This window comes from Sus scrofa, chromosome 1 (genome assembly GCF_054392235.1).
Source record: "Sus scrofa isolate SSC_HxYL_T2T_F1_AM1 chromosome 1, Sscrofa_HxYL_maternal_Yorkshire_Landrace_v2.0, whole genome shotgun sequence".
NCBI classification, from domain to species: Eukaryota; Metazoa; Chordata; class Mammalia; order Artiodactyla; family Suidae; genus Sus; species Sus scrofa.
Window position 1 is genome coordinate 99,472,026 of NC_139383.1, and position 22,725 is coordinate 99,494,750.

Sequence of the window (22,725 nt, forward strand, 5' to 3'; positions counted from 1 at the left end):
TCACACTTGTTTGGCTTCATGACATATACTACCCTCATGTTATTTTTGATCAAAATTTTTAAAACTTTACTGAAATTAATTTCATGACAACATAAGCAATGAGTCAATGTAAAGCACTTAAGAGGAAGTCAGGATATAAATAATGTATTTCATCTTCAGCCACAAAGGCCACATCTAATAGCAGTGGAGGGGGGTGAGAATTAAACCAGGAGTCTTTAAACTTGATTGGAATACCAGTTTGCCATTTCTTTACAACATGACTTTAGTGAAAAAACAAACATCTAGGAGTTCCCATTGTGTCTCAGCAGAAACGAATTTGCCTAGTGTCTATGAGTCCATGGGATTGATCCCTGGCCTCGCTCAGTGGGTTTAGGATCTGGTGTTGCCATGGGCTGTGGTGTATGTCACAGATGTGGCTCCAGTCTGGCATTGCTGTAGCTGTGGCATAGGCCAGTGACTGTAAAAACAATAGAAAATATGTATACAGTATGAATCAATTGTGTTTTGTCCATGTGTATACTTATTAGGTATATAAATAGTGTTTACATTTAGTTAAGTGGATAATATCCTATATACATTTTTAATTGATTTTTTTAAAGCTATGGAGCAGCATATATTTGGCTATTTTCACCTTGAAGCATAAAGAATCCATGGAAGCAAATTTTTTTCCTAGGTGAGGAAATAAGGCTAGAAAGATCACTGGAGTAGGAGAGGCAGAGCAAAGCCTTGAGGATGTCTGCAGAACAAAGAAGGGGAGGAGTTCCCTGGTGGCTCAGTTGGTTAAGGATTTGCTGTTGTAACTACTGTGGCTCTGGTTCCTGCTGTGGTGAGGGTTCAATCTCTGGCCCAGGAACTTCCACATGCTGTAGATGTGGCAATAAAACCAAAGTACAGAAAGGGAAGTTCAGAAGGAAAACCACGGAAGTTCTTATGAATTAATAGTAGGAATAAATATGAAAATATGACCTTGACCAAAGGAGGCGTCTCAAAGAAAAGATCATAACATCTTTTTAAAAATTTTTATTATAGTTGATTTACAATGTTCTGTCAATTTCTGCTGTGTGACAAAGTGACCTAGTTATAAATTTATATACATTATTTTTTTTCACATTATCCTTCATTGTGTTCCATTACAAGTGATTAGGTATTGTTCCCTGTGCCATACAGCAGGATCTCATTGCTTATTCATTCCAAATGCAGTAGTTTGCATCTGGATCATAACTTAAAACAGGTTTCAATAGTGGTACACATTTTCAATTATAAGAATAATAAATTGTGAGGATATAATACATAGCATGGATAATTAGTAATGTTTTATGGTTTTATATACTTGTAAATTTCTGAGAGTAGATTTTAAGCTTTCTCACCACACATACCAAAAAAGTGGTTAACTGTGTGACGTGATGGATGTATTTATGCCTTAATCTTGCTAATAATTCCCCAGTGCGTATGTACATAAAATCGTTATGTCATACACTTTAAATAAATACAATGATTTCATTAATTTTTCCTCTACAAAGCTAAAAAAAAATGTTTCCTTAAAAGTATAAGAAATAGACTGGACGAAGGTGAAATACCTAGACTTATACTCAAGTTAGTTCTTTAAAGGCAAAACAAACTTCACACTCTATCCTGGGTAGCTTCGATGCTTGGATATGGTTTAAGGTCAGCTTACATATTTTTCATATATTAATTATGAAATGTAACACATAAAAGACTTGCAATAAGAGAGAGGGAGAGGCAGAATTGGACACAGAGACAGAAAAGAGTGATGGAAATAATCTCATCTCCACCTGAATCAAGAAAAAGAGCACTATTTTCATCTCTAAAGTCACTATCTCCCATCTGATCCTCACTGCTTCCCTTCCCCTAAAATTTGCTATTCTCTTGACTTTTATTGATCATGTCCTGCTTGCCTGGTGTTGGAAGAGGTCATCAAGAGGACATGCCCACTGGTCTAATTGGTCCATAAGCTGGACCAATTAGAGTCTCCCTCCATCTCCATTTTTGGGATGTACTCTTTCCCACTGTTCCATAGATGGAGACATTTTCGAGGATGCAACCTAAAGAGTTAGGTATTGTTGAGACCATCCACACTGGATATGTGATAGAACCCAGTTAAGGCCTCTATGTGAACTTTAAATTTCTGGCAGGCAAGTGCATAGATGTGCTTGTCTTGCAGACATGCAAGGAAATCCTCCCATGTAAGTCTTATTAAAAGTACCATCTGCCAATCTGGAGTGGTCTGCCTCTTTCTTCTGTCTTTCCTTGCCCTCCATATTCACAGGCCATTTTGTGGACCAATACCTGGCCACCTTAGGCAAAGCATACATCTTATCTATTACTGAGTTTTCTCATAGATAAAATAATGACATAGTGCTCACCTCATTAGGTCCTTGTGAAGATGAAAATAGAACCCTGAGTATACAACATATAATAAATCTTCAATATACATTTGCTGTTGCTCATTCTGCTCACACAACACATTGGAAGTCAGCTTAATCCTTGGACACACATATGAAAGAATAGCAAGAACAAAAGCTGTTTGGATATAATGTAGGTCTTGGGCAAAATTAAAACATATCTAACCAATATCTTATGCAAATTATCTTTTGGCAACTTTCTAAATCCATACAAAAACTATGCCAAATTCATTAGTTTATAATTTTTCAGGAAACTAACACTTGGAAATCAATTAAAACCCATTCTAATTCTCTGAGAATACAACAAAGACATGTTCTGAGGAGAGATGAAGACCATTATAAGGTCCAGAGCTGTCCTTTATTTCTCAGTCATGTTATAGGGACTATGGAAAGGACAAGGTCCTCAGAGCAAAATCCCACACATTTGTTAATATCACAAAACTCTTTAAGTGCAAGAGAATTCAGTCACTGTGGCCCAGGAGAAATGTCTAATGACTGAGATTCATAAATCACACACCAGTGTTAACTGTGGCTCATGTACTGTTTATAATCCAGAATCAATCTTAACTTCAGTGAATCTGATAACTTGGAGTGAAAGGGAAACCACCTGGTGAGCTTATGACATGGAAACATAAATCCAAACAACTTGCAAGGAATAGTCAGTATTCGAGAATAAAATATATGCAGTTTTAGGATGTATACTTTATTTAATTATGTGAGCCTGAACCTCTCTAGGAATAATGTTAGGAATGGAAATACAGACTGTGATTTGACCTGTGTGGCTATTAATGTGATTCCACTTTTTTCAAACTGTTGCTCTGAGCATGTGACCTCTCATTGTTTGTGTGAACAATTGATTGGGTGACAGGTGTCTGTGTCTCTCAAATGACAAGTGTTTTTCTTTGTTCCCCTGTGAATTGCTAATGAATTATTCTGAGGGAAATGTAAATTCAAGAAGTGGAAATGAAATACTCTGAACAGTAGGTGAATGACCAGAATTTCTTTTTTTTTTAATATATATATTTTTTTATTTTAATATATATTTTTTTTATTTTCCCACTGTACAGCAAAGGAGTCAGGTTATCCTAACATGTATACATTACAATTATATTTTCCCCCCACCATTTCTTGTGTTGCAACATGAGTATCTAGACAAAGTTCTCAATGCTATTCAGCAGGATCTCCTTGTAAATCTATTCTAAGCTGTGTCTGATAAGCCCAAGCTGCTGATCCCTCCCACTCCCTCCCCCTCCCATCAGGCACCCACAAGTCTCTTCTCCAAGTCCATGATTTTCTTTTCTGAGGAGATGTTCATTTGTGCTGGATTTTAGATTCCAGTTATAAGTGATATCATATGGTATTTGTCTTTGTCCTTTCTGGCTCATTTCACTCAGTATGAGAGTCTCTAGTTCCATCCATGTTGCTGCAGATGGCATTATGTCATTCTTTTTTATGGCTGAGTAGTATTCCATTGTGTATATATACCACCTCTTCCGAATCCAATCATCTGTCGAAGGACATTTGGGTTGTTTCTATGTCCTGGCTATTGAGAATAGTGCTGCAATGAACATGCGGGTGCATGTGTCACTTTTAAGTAGAGTTTTGTCCAGATAGATGCCCAAGAGTGGGATTGTGGGGTCATATGGAAGTTCTATGTATAGATTTCTAAGGTATCTCCAAACTGTTCTCCATAGTGGCTGAACCAGTTTACATTCCCAACAGCAGTGCAGGAGTTTTCCCTTTAGTCCACAGCCCCTCCAGCACTTGTTATTTGTGCATTTATTAATGATGGCCATTCTGACTGGTGTGAGGTGTTCTCTCATGGTAGTTTTGATTTGCATTTCTCTTATAATCAGCGATGTTGAGCATTTTTTCATGTGTTTGTTGGCCATCTGTATATCTTCCTTGGAGAAATGTCTATTCAGGTCTTTTGCCCATTTTTCCATTGATGGATTGTTTTTTTTTGCTGTTGGGTTGTATAAGTTGCTTATAGAGTCTAGAGATTAAGCCCTTGTCAGTTGCATCAGTTGAAACTATTTTCTCCCATTCTGTAAGTTGTCTTTGTGTTTTCTTTTGGGTTTCCTTTGCTGTGCAAAAGCTTTTCAGTTTGATGAGGTCCCATGGGTTTATTTTTGCTCTAATTTCTATTGCTTTGGGAGACTGACCTGAGAAAATGTTCATGATGTTGATGTCAGAGAGTGTTTTGCCTATGTTTTCTTCTAGGAGTTTGATGGTGTCCTGTCGTATATTTACGTCGTCCAGCCATTTGGAGTTTATTTTTGTGCATGGTGTGAGGGTGTGTTCTCGTTTCATTGCTTTGCATGCAGCTGTCCAGGTTTCCCAGCAATGCTTGCTGAATAGACTTTCTTTTTCCCATTTGATGTTCTTGCCTCCCTTGTCAAAGATTAATTGACCATAGGTGTCGGGGTTTATTTCCGGATTCTCTATTCTGTTCCATTGGTCTGTCTGTCTGTTTTGGTACCAGTAGCACACTGTTTTGATGACTGTGGCTTTGTAGTATTTCTTGAAGTCTGGGCGAGTTATGCCTCCTGCTTGGTTTTTGTTTCTCAGGAATGTTTTGGCAATTCTGGGTCTTTTGTTGTGCCATTTAAATGTTTGGATTGTTTGTTTTAGTTCTGTGAAAAATGTCCTGGGTAATTTGCTAGGGATTGCATTGAATCTGTAGATTGCTTTGGGTAGGATGGCCATTTTTACAATATTGATTTTCCCAATCCAGGAACATGGAATATCTTTCCATTTCTTTACATCTTCTTTGATTTCTTTGATTAAAGTTTTATAGTTCTCGGCATATAGGTCCTTTACCTCCTTGGTCAGGTGTATTCCAAGGTATTTGATTTTGTGAGGTGCAATTTTAAAAGGTATCGTATTTTTGTATTCCTTTTCTAATGTTTCATTGCTGGTATACAGAAATGCAACTGACTTCTGAATGTTAATGTTATATCCTGCTACTTTGCTGAATTTATTAATCAGTTCAAGGAGTTTTGGGGTTGAGTCCTTAGGGTTTTCTAGGTATAGTATCATGTCATCTGCATACAGTGACAGTTTGATCTCTTCTCTTCCTACATGGATGCCTTTTATTTCTTTTGTTTGTCTAATTGCTGTGGCTAGGACTTCCAAAACGATGTTGAAGAGCAGTGGTGAGAGTGAGCATCCCTGTCTTGTTCCAGATTTGAGTGAGAAGGCTTTCAGTTTTTCCCCATTGAGTGTTATATTTGCTGTGGGTTTATCATAAATGGCTTTGATTATATTCAGGAATGTTCCCTCTATACCCAGTTTGGCGAGGGTCTTGATCATGAATGGATGTTGGACTTTGTCAAATGCTTTTTCTGTGTCTATTGAGATGATCGTATGATTTTTGACTTTTCTTTTGTTAATGTGGTGTATGATGCTGATTGATTTGCGTATGTTGAACCATCCTTGTGAACCTGGGATGAACCCAACCTGGTCATGGTGTATGATTTTTTTGATATGTTGTTGGATTCGGTTGGCTAAGATTTTGTTGAGAATTTTTGCATCCATATTCATCAATGATATTGGGCGATAGTTTTCTTTTTTGGTGGTATCTCTGTCTGGTTTTGGAATGAGGGTGATGGTGGCCTCATAGAATGTCTTTGGGAGTATTCCTTCTTCTTCAACCTTTTGAAAGAGTTTAAGGAGGATGGGCACCAATTCCTCTTTATATGTTTGATAGAATTCTTGACCAGAATTTCAATGAGGAAACATATAGCAATTTTGAAAGGAAGGAATAGTAATGGATTGACAGCAACTGAAGTATGGCACATGTGGTGAATTATTTCTCCTCCTTTCCATTATCCTGCCTAAATGTGCAATAGCTGAGTTATTTTCCCTTTAGTGTGTGGATAACAGATTAAAGTTAAAGTTAACTGTAATTATCTTCTCTGAATTTTGGAGACAAATGTGCTTTGAGATTAGGGCAGTAATAAATTCAAGGGGCTGCCCTTTGTGAGTGATAAGATATTCTAAAAGGCAGGTCAAATAGCTACAGGGAAATGAGGCTTTGCTGAATAGTAAGGTTCAAATAAAAAGAAAATATTATAACTTTTGGTAGAAAGTTGGCAAAGCATTGATTGAGAAAATAAGGGATTTTCAAGTTACCAAGAAAGTGAGAAAAATCAAACCTCGAAGACAAATAAGATTCCTGCAGTAACCACTATCATGATCCCTTTTCCTAGTCCTGACCAAAAAAATAAAAAATGTTGGATCAAAAATTAGGCTAGCCCGAGACCATAGGCCAGTCACTAAAACATCAAATGGAAGTATCTCAAAACCTGAGTCTCTGCTTACTTGATCTCTATTTATTTTGCTGCCTGCCCTTGTTGCCTGTAATAATTGTAACAGTGAGGTGATGATTTCAATGATTGAATACTTTATTTATATACTATTTGAAAACATTGAAGTTATCTCTTTTAATCACTCAACAAATATTTACTGACTCATGGTTAGATAAGTGGTACCTTGTATTCAACCAGATAAACAACAAAGATCAAATAATTGGAAATATTTATTAAGCCTCTACCTTGTATTGGGTGACTCATTAATTAATTTTATTTAATTAATTAACTTACCACAGACTTGGAGGATAGACATACAGCAATGTACTTATCTTCTGGCAATATGATAATCTAAGCAAAAACAGCACATAGCAAAAATCACTCATCAGAGAGAAGTGGCTAGAAAATCAAAATTGAATTAAACAGACCCTTCTTTTTTAATTTTTTTTTCAATTTATTTCCCTAATACATTTTTTTCCACTGTACAGCATAGTGACCCAGTTACACATACATATATACATTATTTTTTCTCACATTGTAATGCTCCAACAGACACTTCTTAATACCTCAAAGTAAAATGGAAGATGGTCTTTCCATCTTTGAGAATTTTAAGGTCATGGAAATAAGGATGTATAGAATTTATTTTGGCAAAATTTAAAAATTGAAATGTTGAGATCAGTGAAACCCTCTGTTTCAAGTACCGAGAGTATCATATATTTATTAAGTATGCAGTATGTATTAGGAGCTGTGGTAAATGTGTAACATTTTACTTAGCACATTGCTAAGTGAGATATATGTTGTTTTAGATTTTAATTCTACCATTTATTAGATCTATGGCCTTGGGCTAATTATTAAATTTTCCTAAATTGAATTTCCCCTTTCAAAAAATAGATTTACTACCTATTTTTATTCATTAGTTATTGAGAATATTAAAAAGGTTATGTTTACCCATTTAGAAGACGGTTAGGCACATAAGAAGGCTCAAATTATAAGCAAATATAAGAATTTTTAGATCTACTGTTAGAGTAGTTAAGTAACACATTTCAGTCATGTGCTCATTTTTAGCAAAGTCAGAATGTAAACTCACCCAATTTCACTTCATCAGGTTTAATGTGTTCCCAGACTTTATTTTTAACAATAGTGGAGAGACCAGTGTTAGGCATAATCTGAGCTGAAACATATATTTAAATCATCAAGACTAGGAGTTCCCATAGTGGCACAGCGGAAATGAAACCCACTAGGAACCACGAGGTAGTGGGTTAGATCCCTGGCTCAGACGGTTAAGGATCCAGCATTGCCATGAGCTGCAGTGTAGGACACAAACACAGCTCTGATCTGGCATTGCTGTGGCTCTGGTGTAGGTCGGCAGCAACAGCTCCGATTAGAGCCCTAGCCTGGGAACCTCCATATGCCACTGGTGCAGCTGTAAAACAAGAGACAAAAAAAAAAAAAAATTAAAATAAATAAATAAATAAATCATCAAGACTCGATTCATCATTTTAATGATGGGGGTCCTAGAACTAGTGAATACAAGCTCCTAAAATGAATAAAGAGCCCCACTAGAGAATAACAATCTGTTTTTTCTAGTCCTGTTCTTTCAGAGGCACTGCTTGTGGCTCATGTCTGAGAGCATGTAGACATTCAGTCCGTTTCCTTTGATAAATGGGCTACATGTGTAAGGGGGCTAGGACTGAGTTTGTGGGGGTTTTGCGTATAACTTGTATTTTTATAGACAGAGAATCTATCTTAATGTATTATCTCCTTTTTCTAATCGACTTATCAAATTTATAATGGCTGAAGTGTTCAAGGTCAGTAACTTTGGAGGTTATCTGGGGTTACACAAAATAATTAAGTAACTGGGGGAAAAGTGGGATTTTAACATTAAATTGATTCTGCTGCTTTGGTTCTACATCTTTTTGTGTATGAACTCAGATTCTAGACTGAGAAAACTTTGATTTCAAGCTCTGATTTGCTAAAAAAAATAAAATAACCAACAACAGAAAAAACAAAACCAAAAAACTAGCTAGGCATTCTGCATATACCTTATCAGAAAACCCTCAGTTTTTACCTTCATAAGATATTACTACTTTGGAATGCACATACAAACTGAACTTAAACTGTTTTCATTTGCATAGTGTTTTACTTTTTTCCAAAATCCCATTTGTGTTAAAATTTGAATCTCATAACTACCCAGTTTATTTAGGGGAAAAAACTATTTCTCTACATTTTAGATAAAAAGAAGTGTTGAAGGAAATATAGTTAAGAGTTCACACTTGAAATTGATGACTGAGTCAAGAATAGAAATCTAAAATCTTTTCCCACTCTAAAATTGAGAAGCCAGACATATGAGTAGTACTTTGTAATTACAAGTATATGGGGAAGTTAATGGAAAGAGAATATTGTCAAAAAGGGAAATGAAGCATTATCTATGGCATTGAGAATGGAGAAAATTGGAAATTCAAATGCATATTTAGCAAAATTTTCAATTAGAAGTTTGGAAGGAAAATGAATATTGTATCAAATAGACACAGAATAGTTGGCTTTGCTCAGTATTTCAAAAATCTTATATCTTCGGAGGCTTGATTTCTTTATGTACAAAGTAAAATTTTCTTGTTCAATTTTGGGAGGGAAAAAAATTCAGGTGGTGGTTTATTTTCATAACCATGATTTAAAAAATAGTTTTGTTTATGTCTATTCAAATGAACAAATTATTACTTTATGTTGACCTAATTAGTATTTTAAATATTATTTTTGAATTAGTCTTCATTTATTTATAGGTAAGGAAATATTTACACGTATTTGAGGGATGAAAACTTACTTTTCAATGGCTACCCTATAAGCTTATATTAAGTCTTAAAATTGCACTGTAGGAGTTAATTTGTTTTAAAGCTCTATTGTAAATGAAGCTTTAATTCTGAAGGTGACACATCTAACTTAGTCTATAAAGGAGAATGATGAGCAGATAATTTTTAAATTAATTGATGAGAAAGTATATCTATAAGATTAGGGTGGAAGATATATAACCAATTATTTTTAAAATATTTCAAAATCTTATGATGCATTTAGATTTTGAAATTCATTTTAAGGATAATTGGACCATGTGGTTACTTGTTATATGTTATTTTTTCATTAGCATTGAACCACACACTAAGCTATGGTCAACCCCAACTGCATTGTCTATATTTCACATATTAAATCTTGTCAATGAATATAATTGCTTATTCACCTATATATTTTCTAGAAACATATAATTAACCCCTTCCATTTAGAACTAGAAGGTTTGGCTAAAAGTGCTCTAAATTTTCTTCCACTTCAAAATAATCATAATTTTAAAACCTCACTTTCTGTATGTGAGTCATATTTACCAAACTTTATTATTGATAACTTCACTGATGTAATTACTCAAACATTAAAATAATGAAATCATCAATTAATACTTCTGTGGTTAATAAGGCAATGACCAGTTATTGATTTGTTTGAGTATCATGACCATTTTGTGACATAGTTTAGGAAGGTTTCACTATTTTACAGATGAGATAACCTAAATTCAGAGAAATAAAATGATGAGCACTCAGACTCATTGTGGTGTAATTTAATAATGGAGCCTAGATTCCAATTGTCTGTCTTCACATAAACCTTTTCCCACAAACCCCCCATAAATTTTTCTCTGAATTATGGTGTTAAGATATATGAATTTTGGCAAAGGTCTTAAAATGGACAAATATAAAGCAGAAGTCATACTCCAATTCAAACCACTGAGAAAAAATTTGTAAAATATGATACTTTGCCTCAAGGACAAAATTATGAAGGTAAAACTGCCTTCTGATTCACTTTTTATTTTAGTTTTAACTATTGTATTCTATGCTTGATTTATGTGATTTTTATTTTTTATTTTTATTGATTTTTATTTTTGTTTATTGATTTTTAATTTTTAATTTTAATTTTTATTTATTTACTTCTTTTACTGCTGTACTGGTGGCATACGGAAGTTCCCTGGACCAGGAATCAACCTACACTGTATATGCAGCAACACAGGGATTCTTAACACACTGTGTCTGGGCCAGGGATCAAACAGGCACTGCTACAGAGACAATGCCTTATCCTTAACCCACTGCACCATGGCAGGAATTCCAGTATATGATTTTTATTGATATGCCAGAAACTAACATACTTCTGTTATAAACTGTCAGAATTTTACTATCCTAAATCTCCAAGGAAAAGATAAATAAGCAAACAAAAATTATTCAAACTGGAATTCCCATTGTGGCATAGTGGAAACAAATAGGACTAGGAACCATGAGGTTTCAGGTTCAATTCCTGGCCTTGCTCATTGGGTTAAGGATCTAGCATTGCCATGAGCTGTGGTGTAGGTCACAGATGCAGCACAGATCTGGCATTGCTGTGGCAGTGCTGTAGGCCAGGGGCAACAGCTCCGATTAGACCCCTAGTCTGAGAACCTCCATGCTGTGGGCGTGGCCCTCAAAAACAAAAGACAAAAAAAAAATTCAAACCAATTGCATGGGCTTCTGGTAGAATTTTGACCTGTCATTTTTTAAATATGTATGTATCATTATATAAATAAATCTTTACCTTTATATTCTACCACATTCTAAAAGTATTTTGAGTCAGAATATAATTCACTTAGTGACCATTTGTAAGCTTAACATTTGCTTCTTTTTTTTTTTTGCTTTTGAGGGCCACACCCACAGCATATGGAGGTTCCTAGGCTAGGGGTCAAATCGGAGCTAAGGCTGCTGGCCTACAGCACAGCCACAGTTACTCAGGATCTGAGCCCCATCTGTGACCTACACTCACAGCTCATAGCAATGCAGGATCCTTAACCTACTGAGTGAGACCAGGAGTCGAACCTGCAACCTCATGGTTCCTAGTCGGATTCATTTTTGCTGTGCCACAACAGAAACTCCTACTTCTATATTATTAAATAACAAATTTGTATAACTTACATTTGTACCTTTAACAAATTTGAGTTTGTAGAGATACAGAAATGTTCTTTTTAAGGACTTAGTTTATATTCCTTTATAAATGGCAAATAGTTGGTAACTAATATTTATTTTTCAAAAATTTTAACACATTTATTAAATGCGTTTATTTTTAGTAGTGTTGAGATTGAACCTAATGTCTTGAAAAACTGTCTTGTGCAAGTCATCATGAGACTAACCAGAAACAAAACATCTTTTATGTATCACATTTTCATTTTGTGAAACACCGGGATCATGCCCATTAAAAATAGCTTCATAATACTGGTGTTTGCACCAGTTTTTTCCATGAACATTTCAGACATCAGTTATGCATCAAGTCTTTTCAGGGGACTGTTACATATTTTTACTGCACTGGACCATGGAGAACAGGAATAATGTCACTGTGTTTATTCTCTTGGGACTATCACAAAACAAGAACATTGAAATTCTCTGCTTTGTCTTATATTTATTTTGCTACATTGATATTTGGATGGAAAATTTGCTCATAATGATTTCTATTGCATGCAGTCCCCTCATTGACCAACCCCTGTATTTATTCCTTTATTACTTCTCACTCTCCAACCTTTGCTACACATCTACAGTGATACCCAAACTAATGACTGATCTACTGGCAGAAAGGAAGACCATTTCCTACAATAACTGAATGACACAGCTTTTTATCCTTCACTTCCTTGGATGCATGGAGATCTTCATCCTCACCGGGATGGCCTATGACCACTACGTGGCCATCTGCAAGCCTCTGCATTACACGAGCATCATGAGCAGACACAGATATAACACAATAATCATAGCCTGTTGTACTGGAGGATTTATACACTCTGCCAGTCAGTTTCTTCTCACCATTTTCTTACCTTTCTGTGGACCCAACGAGATTGATCACTATTTCTGTGACGTGTACCCTTTGCTGAAACTGGCTTGCACCAATACATACAGAATTGATCTCCTGGTAATAGTTAATTCAGGTCTCATTGCTTTGGTGACTTTCGTGATTTTTATGGTGTCTTATTTTTTGATATTGCATACCATCAGGGGTTACCCTGCAGGAAGTCGTAGCAAAGCTTTTCCTACTTGCAGTTCTCATATCACAGTTGTGGTTCTGTTCTTTATGCCTGTCCTCTTCATTTACATTAGACCAGCCGCCACTCTTCCAGAAGACAAAGTGTTTGCTGTTTTCTACACCATCATTGCTCCCATGTTCAATCCTCTGATTTACATCCTCAGAAACACAGAGATGAAGAATGCTTTGAGGAAAATTTGGTGCCAGAAACCATTTTTGACTGACAGGCAAATCATAAGAAAGGCAGTCTCCCTCCTAATTACACACCTTATTTAAGTGATATTTGTTTACTTAAGTTTCTACAACAATGAGCTGTGCTCTAGAAAAAATAAGGATAGACACTAGCATCAGTTCATTAATATTATAGTTTGCTTTGAAGTACTTTCTTCTTTGTCAGTCAATCCCTGTTTCTTGTTTATAGCTTCCCCTAATCATCTGAGCCATCGTTTCCTTGTCAAAGTTCTATTACACTTTGTTCTGATATTTCTTCTTTTCTTTTTTTTCCCATAAGTTTCTAACTGGAGGTCACCTTTCTAATATCTCTATACTTTAGTTCCATGAATTAATCTCCAAAAGGATGTAAGCTACGTCCTTTTTGATCATCTGATATCTAAAGAGGCCATATGACCTTGTATTCTCCTTGAATTCTCATCAAAAAAATAATTAGAAATTTAAAGTCATATTTTCTACTCAGTTCATGATTTTCCACAGTCATTGCAACTATTTTAAAAGCAAAACTTAGTTATGGTGGATCTAAACAATAAAAACATGTTTTATGGGTGAAATACTCACTATGCCAAAAATTGAATGATGTTTCTAAAGTGATTTTAATGAAATCATTTAAAAATGACAAAATAATAATTATATAACATTTCACTATTGAAAAACCCCTTCATAGAGTACTGAAAAATTGGTTTGGTGGTATAGGTAGTATAGGGTTGCCAGATAATTTGTTGTCCAAGTTGAGACAATTTAAATGTGAAAAGAAGAGTCTCACTAATAATTATGTTGAAATAACAGACATAAAATAAGATTGTCTCAAGAAAGTAGGATGTCTTCCTAATCTTCAATATCTGAGAAGTATGGACACTCTAGTGAAAAGACTTTTGTCAGAACAGTGTGGGATAACTATGTAATCTTATTTTAAGCCAATGGGGTTTTAAAAACAAATTCTGGTACTGAAAATGATTGATATAATATTTTTTCCATTACCATCAAAATGAAATCTACAAATTTCCAATTTATATAGAACTTTTCTGCATCTGGATATCCAGAGATATCTGTAGAATTGAGAAGTTTTTCTCAAATAATGGAATCAAATACATTTCTTAATTCTTGAATAAAATAGGATTTGTTGTACATTGTGAAAATAACATGATGGGATGGAGTAATGTACTACATTGCATGTGTGAAGGAGAAAATATACAGAATGAATATATAAATGAATACTTTTATGGCAAGACAAAACATCATAGCACAGCATGTGATGAAAAATTTTAGCTAAATTCAAATGGAGAAATATGATTGGAGACTTGTCCTTATAGAATAAGGGTCATATTTGATTAGGTATTCAAAATTCAAAAGAATGGCTATTAGAGCAGTTGATAACCAAGGGAAAAATAATTCATAGTATGGGAGATTCTGCCCTGCCCAACATTCCACCTGAGGTCAACACGTGCATAAAATGTGAGATATTATTCTGCTCTTTTTTTTGGTGGGTTTCAGCTGTCAGGCACATCTAATAGTCTCTGTATGTCAGAGGGTTGGATGGTTGAATCCCATCTTGACCATTTCCTAGTTGTGTGAGGTTGGATAATGTTAACCATATTCAAAGTTTTTCTCAAATACTGACTTTAGGACCCAATGCATAGACAATGGGACTTTACATTCTTGTATTAATGCCAAGAATAACTTAATATATGAAAGATTCATGCATGTATATAAATACCTAAAACTACTGTATTTCCTATACAATAACTATAACTGGTGAGGAAACATAATGGAAAAAGTGTTGTACCCCACCAGTAGCAAAAACAGAGATGAAATTCTTAAGAATAACTTAAATATGAAAGAGGCATTTGAATAAGTGACAGTGTTTTACTGCTAGATGTAAAAGAATACTTCAGTCAATAGATCCAATAGTATGTTCTTAAATGAATTAATATGACAGGTTGTCAATTCCTACCAAGTCAACATATAGGTATAATATAACTCCAATCAAATCCCAATGATTATTTTTGGAATATGATGCAATTATTTTAAAGCACATCTAGAGCCCAAACAAGCAATAATAACTACAATATTTTGAGAAAAACAAAAACAAAAAAAATCCAAAAAAAGGAGGGTGGCAGAGAGGAATGAGTTTTCCCAGAAAGTAAAACACAATAGGAAATAACAATAAAGTTATAAATTTTTTTCTACTGCTGGTATATCTAATGGGACAGAAGAATTAGGCCAGAAATAATTCATAAACTATATAATATGGCGATGCTAATGATAGCATCACCAAAAAGAAAAAGAGGGACAGTTCTTAAAAAAAAAGATGCAGGATATTTGTGTGTGGTGGGAGTGGGTGGAAAAAGGGAAGGTAAATAAGCTGTTTTCCTGAGTGTGTTTTTCTATATAGAGTCTTCAAATATAATTATGCTACTGGTTTCTCTTTTAAGCCCTCTATTTCTCCTCCTCAAGGTAGGAGGAGATCCCTGACTAATAATTTAAAAGAGGAAATATGGCAACTGTGGCTCTGGATCCTGCCCTCCCTTTTGGATGTGCCTGCCTGCAGAGAAGCTGGGTGCTATTCTGCCCTCTGCTCCATGGTCCCTTAAAGAGACAGTTCCTGCCCCTGCCCCTGCCCCTGCCCCTGCCCCTCCTTAGGGTATCTGATGAGGGTCTAGCAAGACCTGGGACTGAATGTGTGAGACAACTTAGTCCAGGGGTGAGGTATATTAACAGACTATGTCAGCTGCTTATCTAAAATAATATATCTGGAGTTCCCATCGTGGCTCAGTGGTTAATGAATCTGACTAGGATCCATGAGGTTGCAGGTTCGATCCCTGGCCTTGCTCAGTGGGTTAGGGATCTGGCATTGCCATGAGCTGTGGTGTAGGTTGCAGATGTGGCTCGGATCCCTGCATTGCTGTGGCTGTGGCTTAGGCCAGTGGCTACAGCTCTGATTGAACCCCTAGCCTGGGAACCTCCATATACCGCAGGAGCAGCCCAAGAAATGGGAAAAAGACAAAAATAAAATAAAATAAAATAATATATTCTATAATTAACTTAAATCAGAAAATAAAGAAAGTGTCTGCCCAGAGAAAAAGTAACTTTATTATAACCACCTATCTCTATTGCAAAAGCATCCAGAATAAAAAGTAGATCTCATTATGAAATGATGAAGTATTTCTAGATCATAAAGCTATAGAAAGAACGCTGAAGTCAAAGAAAAATCACTAATATATAATTTGGAACAGCTAAATTCTATCATTAACTTCAATATTTTAAGCTTCTTTGGTTCATATAAAATTATGTAGAGATTTATGCTGTAGAAAATACATAAAGTAGGTTGAGATAGAAGATTTTAAAATAAAAATTTTAAAGCACAAATGCACATATACTGCCAGTGTCTTTTGCCATACAGTCTTTTTAAACAGCACCAAAAAGATTCAATGGGGAGTTACCATGTGGCTCAGTGTGTTATGAACCTGACTAGTGTCCATGAAGATGCAGGTTCAATCCCTGACCCCGCTCAGTGTGTTAAGGACCCAGCATTGCCATGAGCTATGGGGTAGGTTGCAGATGCCTCTTGGATCTGATGTTGCTGTGGCTGTAGCATAGGTCAACAGCTGTAGCTCTGATTGGACCCTTAGCCTGGGAAGTTCCATATGCCTCAGGTTCCACCTTAAAAAGCTCAAAAAAAAAAAAAGGGAAAAGAGAATCCCAGTAAGACATAATTCATATTTCAGAGTGTATATGTGTCTGTGTGTGTGAGGGGGGGGAGTGATTTGACTGTTTTTATATAAACTGGCTATTTTTTCACATAAGAAAAGCCTTTTTAAAACCCCACATATTAGATATCCAAACTCAGGTGGATAATTGAAGCAGAATGATAGGAATAAATCTACAAGAATTGGCTCAGTGCTATAGTACATTTCCTCTTTTTGGGTGTCTCATCTGGCTGACTGTGTCCAGGGTAAAATTCTTTCTTGCTCATAGTTAAATACTGTCAAAACTTATTGAAGCAGAGAAATAAGTGAGGGGGAATACACATCAGCAAAACGGTAGCATTTAGTGTCTAAGTGATTAAATTATTAAAGTCACTCTTATAGAGGAGGAGAAGCAGAACAATGGAACAATATATTCATATATTCATTAAACAAATATTTATCAAGCTCCTAATATGTGCTCTACACTTTGTTAGTAGGAAATTAGTAGTGCAATAAATATATCATGACCCCTATTTTCACGGAACTTAAAATTTAGTGAAAAATTGAATCAAAGGAAACACATCAAGAAAGGAATATGACAGAGGAATATTACAAGTGGTGAGCTGTTTGCGGCATGGATTTTTCATGTTCTGACTGATTTTACTATTAGCAGGAGCGACTGTGGTGAAAAGATAGTCATTACCATCAAAAGATGAATAGCCTTCAAGTCATGAGCTTACCTTCCCAAAACCTTTCACTCCACCAAATATTCTTTATGGCATTTTTCATCTGCATGTTTCTTAGTGTGTAGATTAGAGGGTTGAGCATGGGGACAATAATCGTGTAGAAGAGTGTAAACACTTTATCTTCTGGTAAAGTCATGTCCGGTCTAATGTAAACAAAGATGACAGGTGCAAAAAACAGGATCACAACAGTGGTGTGGGCATTGCAGGTGGAAAGTGCTTTGCAGTGGCTTTCGGCATAACATGCTCGGACATTGTACAATATCAGAAAGTAAGAGGCCATCAGCACCACGAAGATTACCAGTCCCATCAAACCAGACTTGGAAATGACTAAAAAAACCAATGTTGTGTGTATCAGTGCAGGCCAGTTTCAACAAAGGATACACATCACAGAAGTAGTGATCAGTTTCACTGGGGCCGCAAAATGGTAAAAAAAAGTTGTGAGAAGAAACAGGCCAAGGGCATGCAGAAGCCCCCCTGCACAATACGCTATGAGAATGGAGTTACACCTTTGCCGGTTCATGGTGATGGAATAATGGAGGGGCTTGCAGATGGCCACATAGTGGTCATAGGCCATCTCTGTGAGAATAAATACCTCTATCCCCCCAAAGAAGTGTGTGGTGAAAAGCTGGGTCAGGCAGTTTTTATAAGAAATGACCTGCTTCTCTGTTATTAAATTGGACATGAGTTTGGGCATCATGATGGAGGTGTAGAAAAGGTCTGAGACGGCAAAATAATGAAAGAAGAAGTACATGGGCTGGTTGATTATCTGACTACCTGTGATAGAAATCATGATAATCAAATTCCCTAACTGAATAGCCAGATAACAGAGTAAGAAAAATAAAAAGCAAAGGATCCGAAGTTTCTTGTTCATTGAAATTCCCAAGAGAATAAATTCAGTGACATTATTTTTATCTTCCATGGTCTGATGCTCAAGAAAGTTCTCTGAAATGAAAAAGTAGTGAAGCAAATCATTGATAAGGAAATAAATACCTAATATCTACTTAACATGCCCCTTATTATTTTTTAAGACCTATGCCATTTTGAGATCCACTGAAATCAGTCATTCATATACCAAAATTATTTTAAAAATAAGGTGCAAATATTCCTTCAAGAACTAAGGGCACAGTTTTAAATTAGACAAAGCCTCAGCTTTCATGTAATTTAAATTCTTTTGTGAAGAGGCAGGAAATAATACTCGTCAAAAATATTAAATAATGAAATAATTAAAATAATATTAAGTAGGGTGAACTTAGGCCATCCTGGGATGTAACCATAGCACTCACCTTGATGGTTTCTAATGAGATCACAAAAATGATGGAAGGCTTGTGGGTAGTGCATACAGTGAACATAGTCAAAGTTATATAAATATTAACTAAAGAAAAAAAATACTGGGTAGTAACTAATGTGCTATGACCATGGAGGAATGATACAATATTAGAAATAACCAATCATCCATTAGTCAGTTAATTCATGATGGCACTGAAGAATAAATTATTTTTTCTGAGTTTATTCATTATCTTTTTTAATTTATGAGATAAAATAATTATAGATATTAGTTCATGACACTTTTGTATTTCTTAAAAGTTATTTATAGCTTCTATTAGGTAATGTATCTACAGCTCTGTTTTCCTATTTATTTCTCTTGCAGGATTATAGTAAAAGCAGCCTTAATTTAAAAACTTTATTTCTGGTTCAGCAATTTTGAAATAAGTTAAAGTGCATGTTTATAAATCACAGATGGCTTCTGCTTTTTATATTACTGTATGTGTTCCACAATAAGAAAAATTAAACAATACTAAATTAAGACACATGTAGTTAAAATAATATTTTCAGAGATCCCTCTATGGCGCAACAGGTTAGGGATCTGGAGTTGTCTCTATGGAAGAGCAGGTTCAATCCCCAGCACAACACAGTGTGTTAAGGATGCAATGTTGCTTCAGCTTTGGTGTATGTAGATCACAGCTGTAGCTCTGATTTGATCCTGGCCTAAGAACTTCCATATGCCATGAGTTCAGCAAAAACATAAAATAAAATAATTAAAATAAGATAATATTTTCTACTTTTTTGAACTTTCGGGTAATTTGAATCACTACTGCTTCCTAATAAATAAATAAATAAATATGTATATATATATCTGAAGTTCAAGAATTAATAAGTTTATATTTAGCTATATCCCAGATAAGTTCATCTGAATATTTAAATAAAATGTTAAAATGGCCATTTCACTATGATTAGACTATAGAGATTTTAATTGTCAAATTTAAATTCTTTATTTTACAAAAATTTTTACCACAAACTTGTATTTATTTTTATAAAAGTGAAATATTTTATAAATAGAAATATTTTACATTACTAATGATTTTAATTTAAATTAAATTGAGAGTGTCTTTATGACTTCCTACTTACTCTTTAATGTAGTTTAAAAAGTTAAGAATTGTGCAGACTAGAGTCTAGAAGCCCCCCTTAGATTTTCATAGGAAACTAAGGCCACTCTAGTAATAAATTATTCCTAAGTAAAAATTTATCGAGAAGCAAATATGCATCAATTTCTAAAATATTTCTCTTAGTTGAATGATGAGACCAGAAAACTTTGTTCAAATTTCCTAAATAGATAGGGATATTTCAAGTCTCTGTGACAATACCAAAGGTCTTACAATGTCCAGTGAAGGAATAAGGACTCAGAAAATTCCAAAGAATTATATAATTTTGAAAAAATTCTGGGCCTGGAATGGACATGATATTTTTTTTAAGAGATTGTCTTTCAAAATCATTAATAAGCAAATTTTCAGAAAAGTTATTTTAACTACATTTAAAATAACTTTAAAAAATTCTTTGTTTTTTTGTTCCCCAAAAATTTGTCTTTAAAAATACATAAATAAGCAAATTTTCAGAAAAGTTATTTTAACTACATTTTATCAGACAATCAATTGTTGTTACCTAGGTTGGAAATACTATGTAGGGAAATAGGCTTCTCCGATTTTAAAATAGTTCCCTCAAACTCAATACAATAAAAAAAAATGATGTGGCATACTTTGGTCAATCACAACTTCTCTCACCTTCCTAGAGAATCTATCCACCCTTGGCATGATTCCATAAAATCATTTAATCTCTTCATATTTTCTCAAATGGAAGCAGTTATACTTGCATCCCAGATTAGTATTTGGTAAATGGACTTTATCAGCAGGTAGATAGCTAGCTTTTATTCTATTCTGTTGTTTAGTGATTCCAGGTTCTCATTCATACAATCAGCGAGTTGAATTAGATAATCTATGTAGATCTCCATGGATTCTGAGAGTGTGTGACTCCTGATTCTCCATTAGTTTGGGGAAAACACCTGCCTGCCTCCCTCCTGTTTTCCCTGCTCTACTGGATACATTGAGACTATGGACAACATAGTATCTGCAAATGGAAGTTTCATTATGTCTTCTGGGTCTCAGGTTCCTTCTCTATAAAACCAAGATAATGATAATATAATGGGCTAATTTTTCCTGAATTTAAAAAAGTTAAAAGGATTTCCCTTCGTGGCTCAGTGGAAATGAATCTGACTAGCATCCATGGGACATAGGTTGGATCCCTGGCCTCGCTCAGTGTGAAAAGGATCCAGTGTTGCCTTGAGCTGTGGTGTAGGTCACAGACACAGCTCAGATCTGGCATTGCTGTGGCTGTGATGTAGGCCAGTGGCTACAGCTCTGATTCGACCCCTAGCCTTGGAACCTCCATATGCCACAGGGGTGACCCTAAAAAGGAAAAATAAATAAATACATAAATAAATAAGTTAATAAATGCGAAATTTCTTGGAACAATGCCTGGAAAGTGTTAACACATTCAATAATAATTAGCTGCAATTTACACTTACTAAAATGTCTGGGAAAATGTAACATTGGATCAGGAATTTTATCTTGTATTATCCCTTTTGCACAACATAGGAAATAGAAACTTTGGAGAGAGAACCTTATTCAGACAACAGCGCTGATACTTAAATGCAAGATTCTTAACCTCAAAGGTTTTTCTCTCTTCTTTCCTAATACAAACATCACCATGCCTACCTGAGTTACAAGTTTACTGTGGGATTCAAATAAAAGTACACATATGAGCTCAATACCCAAAAACATCTTAGTTCCTTATGTTGACTCATTGGAACCCCTCTAGTATTATAAACCTGGGAGGTCCTCAAGCTTTACAAGTAGTACATCCTAGTGATTAAAAATATGATGTATGTTTCTACATAAAATGAGATAAGATCCTGGCTCTAAATTTACTTGGATCATAATTGTAGGAAAAATATGTAACTTGGTATTCTTCATGTACAAAATAAGTAACACTATTTTGAGATCTATTGTAAGAATTTGATGAATTCAATTATGTAACAGCTCTGGACAAAACCTGGTTATAGGTTAAAATTAAACATGTATTATTACTAAATTTTATATACATTTCATCATAATATCTGTAAGCATAAATTCAGAAAAATAAGTCATCTTGCTGTTCTAAAACAAATCTTGAATGAGTTATTAAATACATACTTTAATATGAGATCAAGATAGATAGAAAAGGCTTAGTTTCCCTCAACTGGTTCTTACATACTGAAGGTTAGTGTTTCTCACACTGGGGCAAACATTGTCTCATTAAATAAAATCTTTCCCTTCTGTTCAGAGTTGAGCTGACTTCCCCACAAACCTGAAGGTAAATGCCTTGCCTATTCCAGACACTAGACATTTTTGTTTTATTTCCTTTGGGTTAACTCTACTCCAATTGGATGTTCTTTATCTCAAAAAAAAGTCACTTAAGAAAAAGAAACAGGGAAGAGGACAAGATGGCGGAGGAGTAGGGGGCCACGCTCGCCCTCTCCCACAAACACAACAAACAAAGCACATCTACAGAATAAATGACTCGCACAGAACAGCAACCAAACGCTGGCAGAGGAACCTAAACTCCAATAACGGCAAGAAGTTCGTGACATTACTGGGCAGAATGGGATAAAAGAGGAGAGTGAGAGAAGGTGAAGCCGAGCGGGACGGGCGCTCCCAAAAGGGAACTGCAGAGGAGAAAGGGATCCCGCACCCTGGAAAGTCACCTACCGGGCGAAAGATCAAATGAACCAGAGGAATCTCTAGATGCAGAGAAGGGTGTAGCAGTAAGTTGGAGTACGGAAAAGCGGATCAAAAACCCAACAGACCATCTGAACTACGGGCATAGTCACCAAAAATTGAGATGCCTGGGTGGGGGCTGGGCACCGAGACCTCGCCGCAGAAGGTTAGTCCCCGAG

General features: G+C 35.3%; 1 protein-coding gene and 1 pseudogene across 1 annotated transcript; one reads left to right on the forward strand and one right to left on the reverse strand.

Moving 5' to 3' along the window:
• Positions 1–12,094: 12,094 nt before the first annotated feature.
• On the forward strand, positions 12,095–13,069 carry LOC100518183 (olfactory receptor 4P4-like). The gene has a single exon (XM_003124106.3). The coding sequence runs from the start codon at positions 12,380–12,382 to the stop codon at positions 13,067–13,069; it is 690 nt and encodes a 229-aa protein (XP_003124154.3). The 5' UTR covers positions 12,095–12,379.
• Positions 13,070–17,436: 4,367 nt separating this feature from the next.
• LOC100518543 (olfactory receptor 4P4-like) lies at positions 17,437–18,378 on the reverse strand (annotated as a pseudogene).
• Between the last annotated feature and the right edge of the window lie 4,347 nt (positions 18,379–22,725).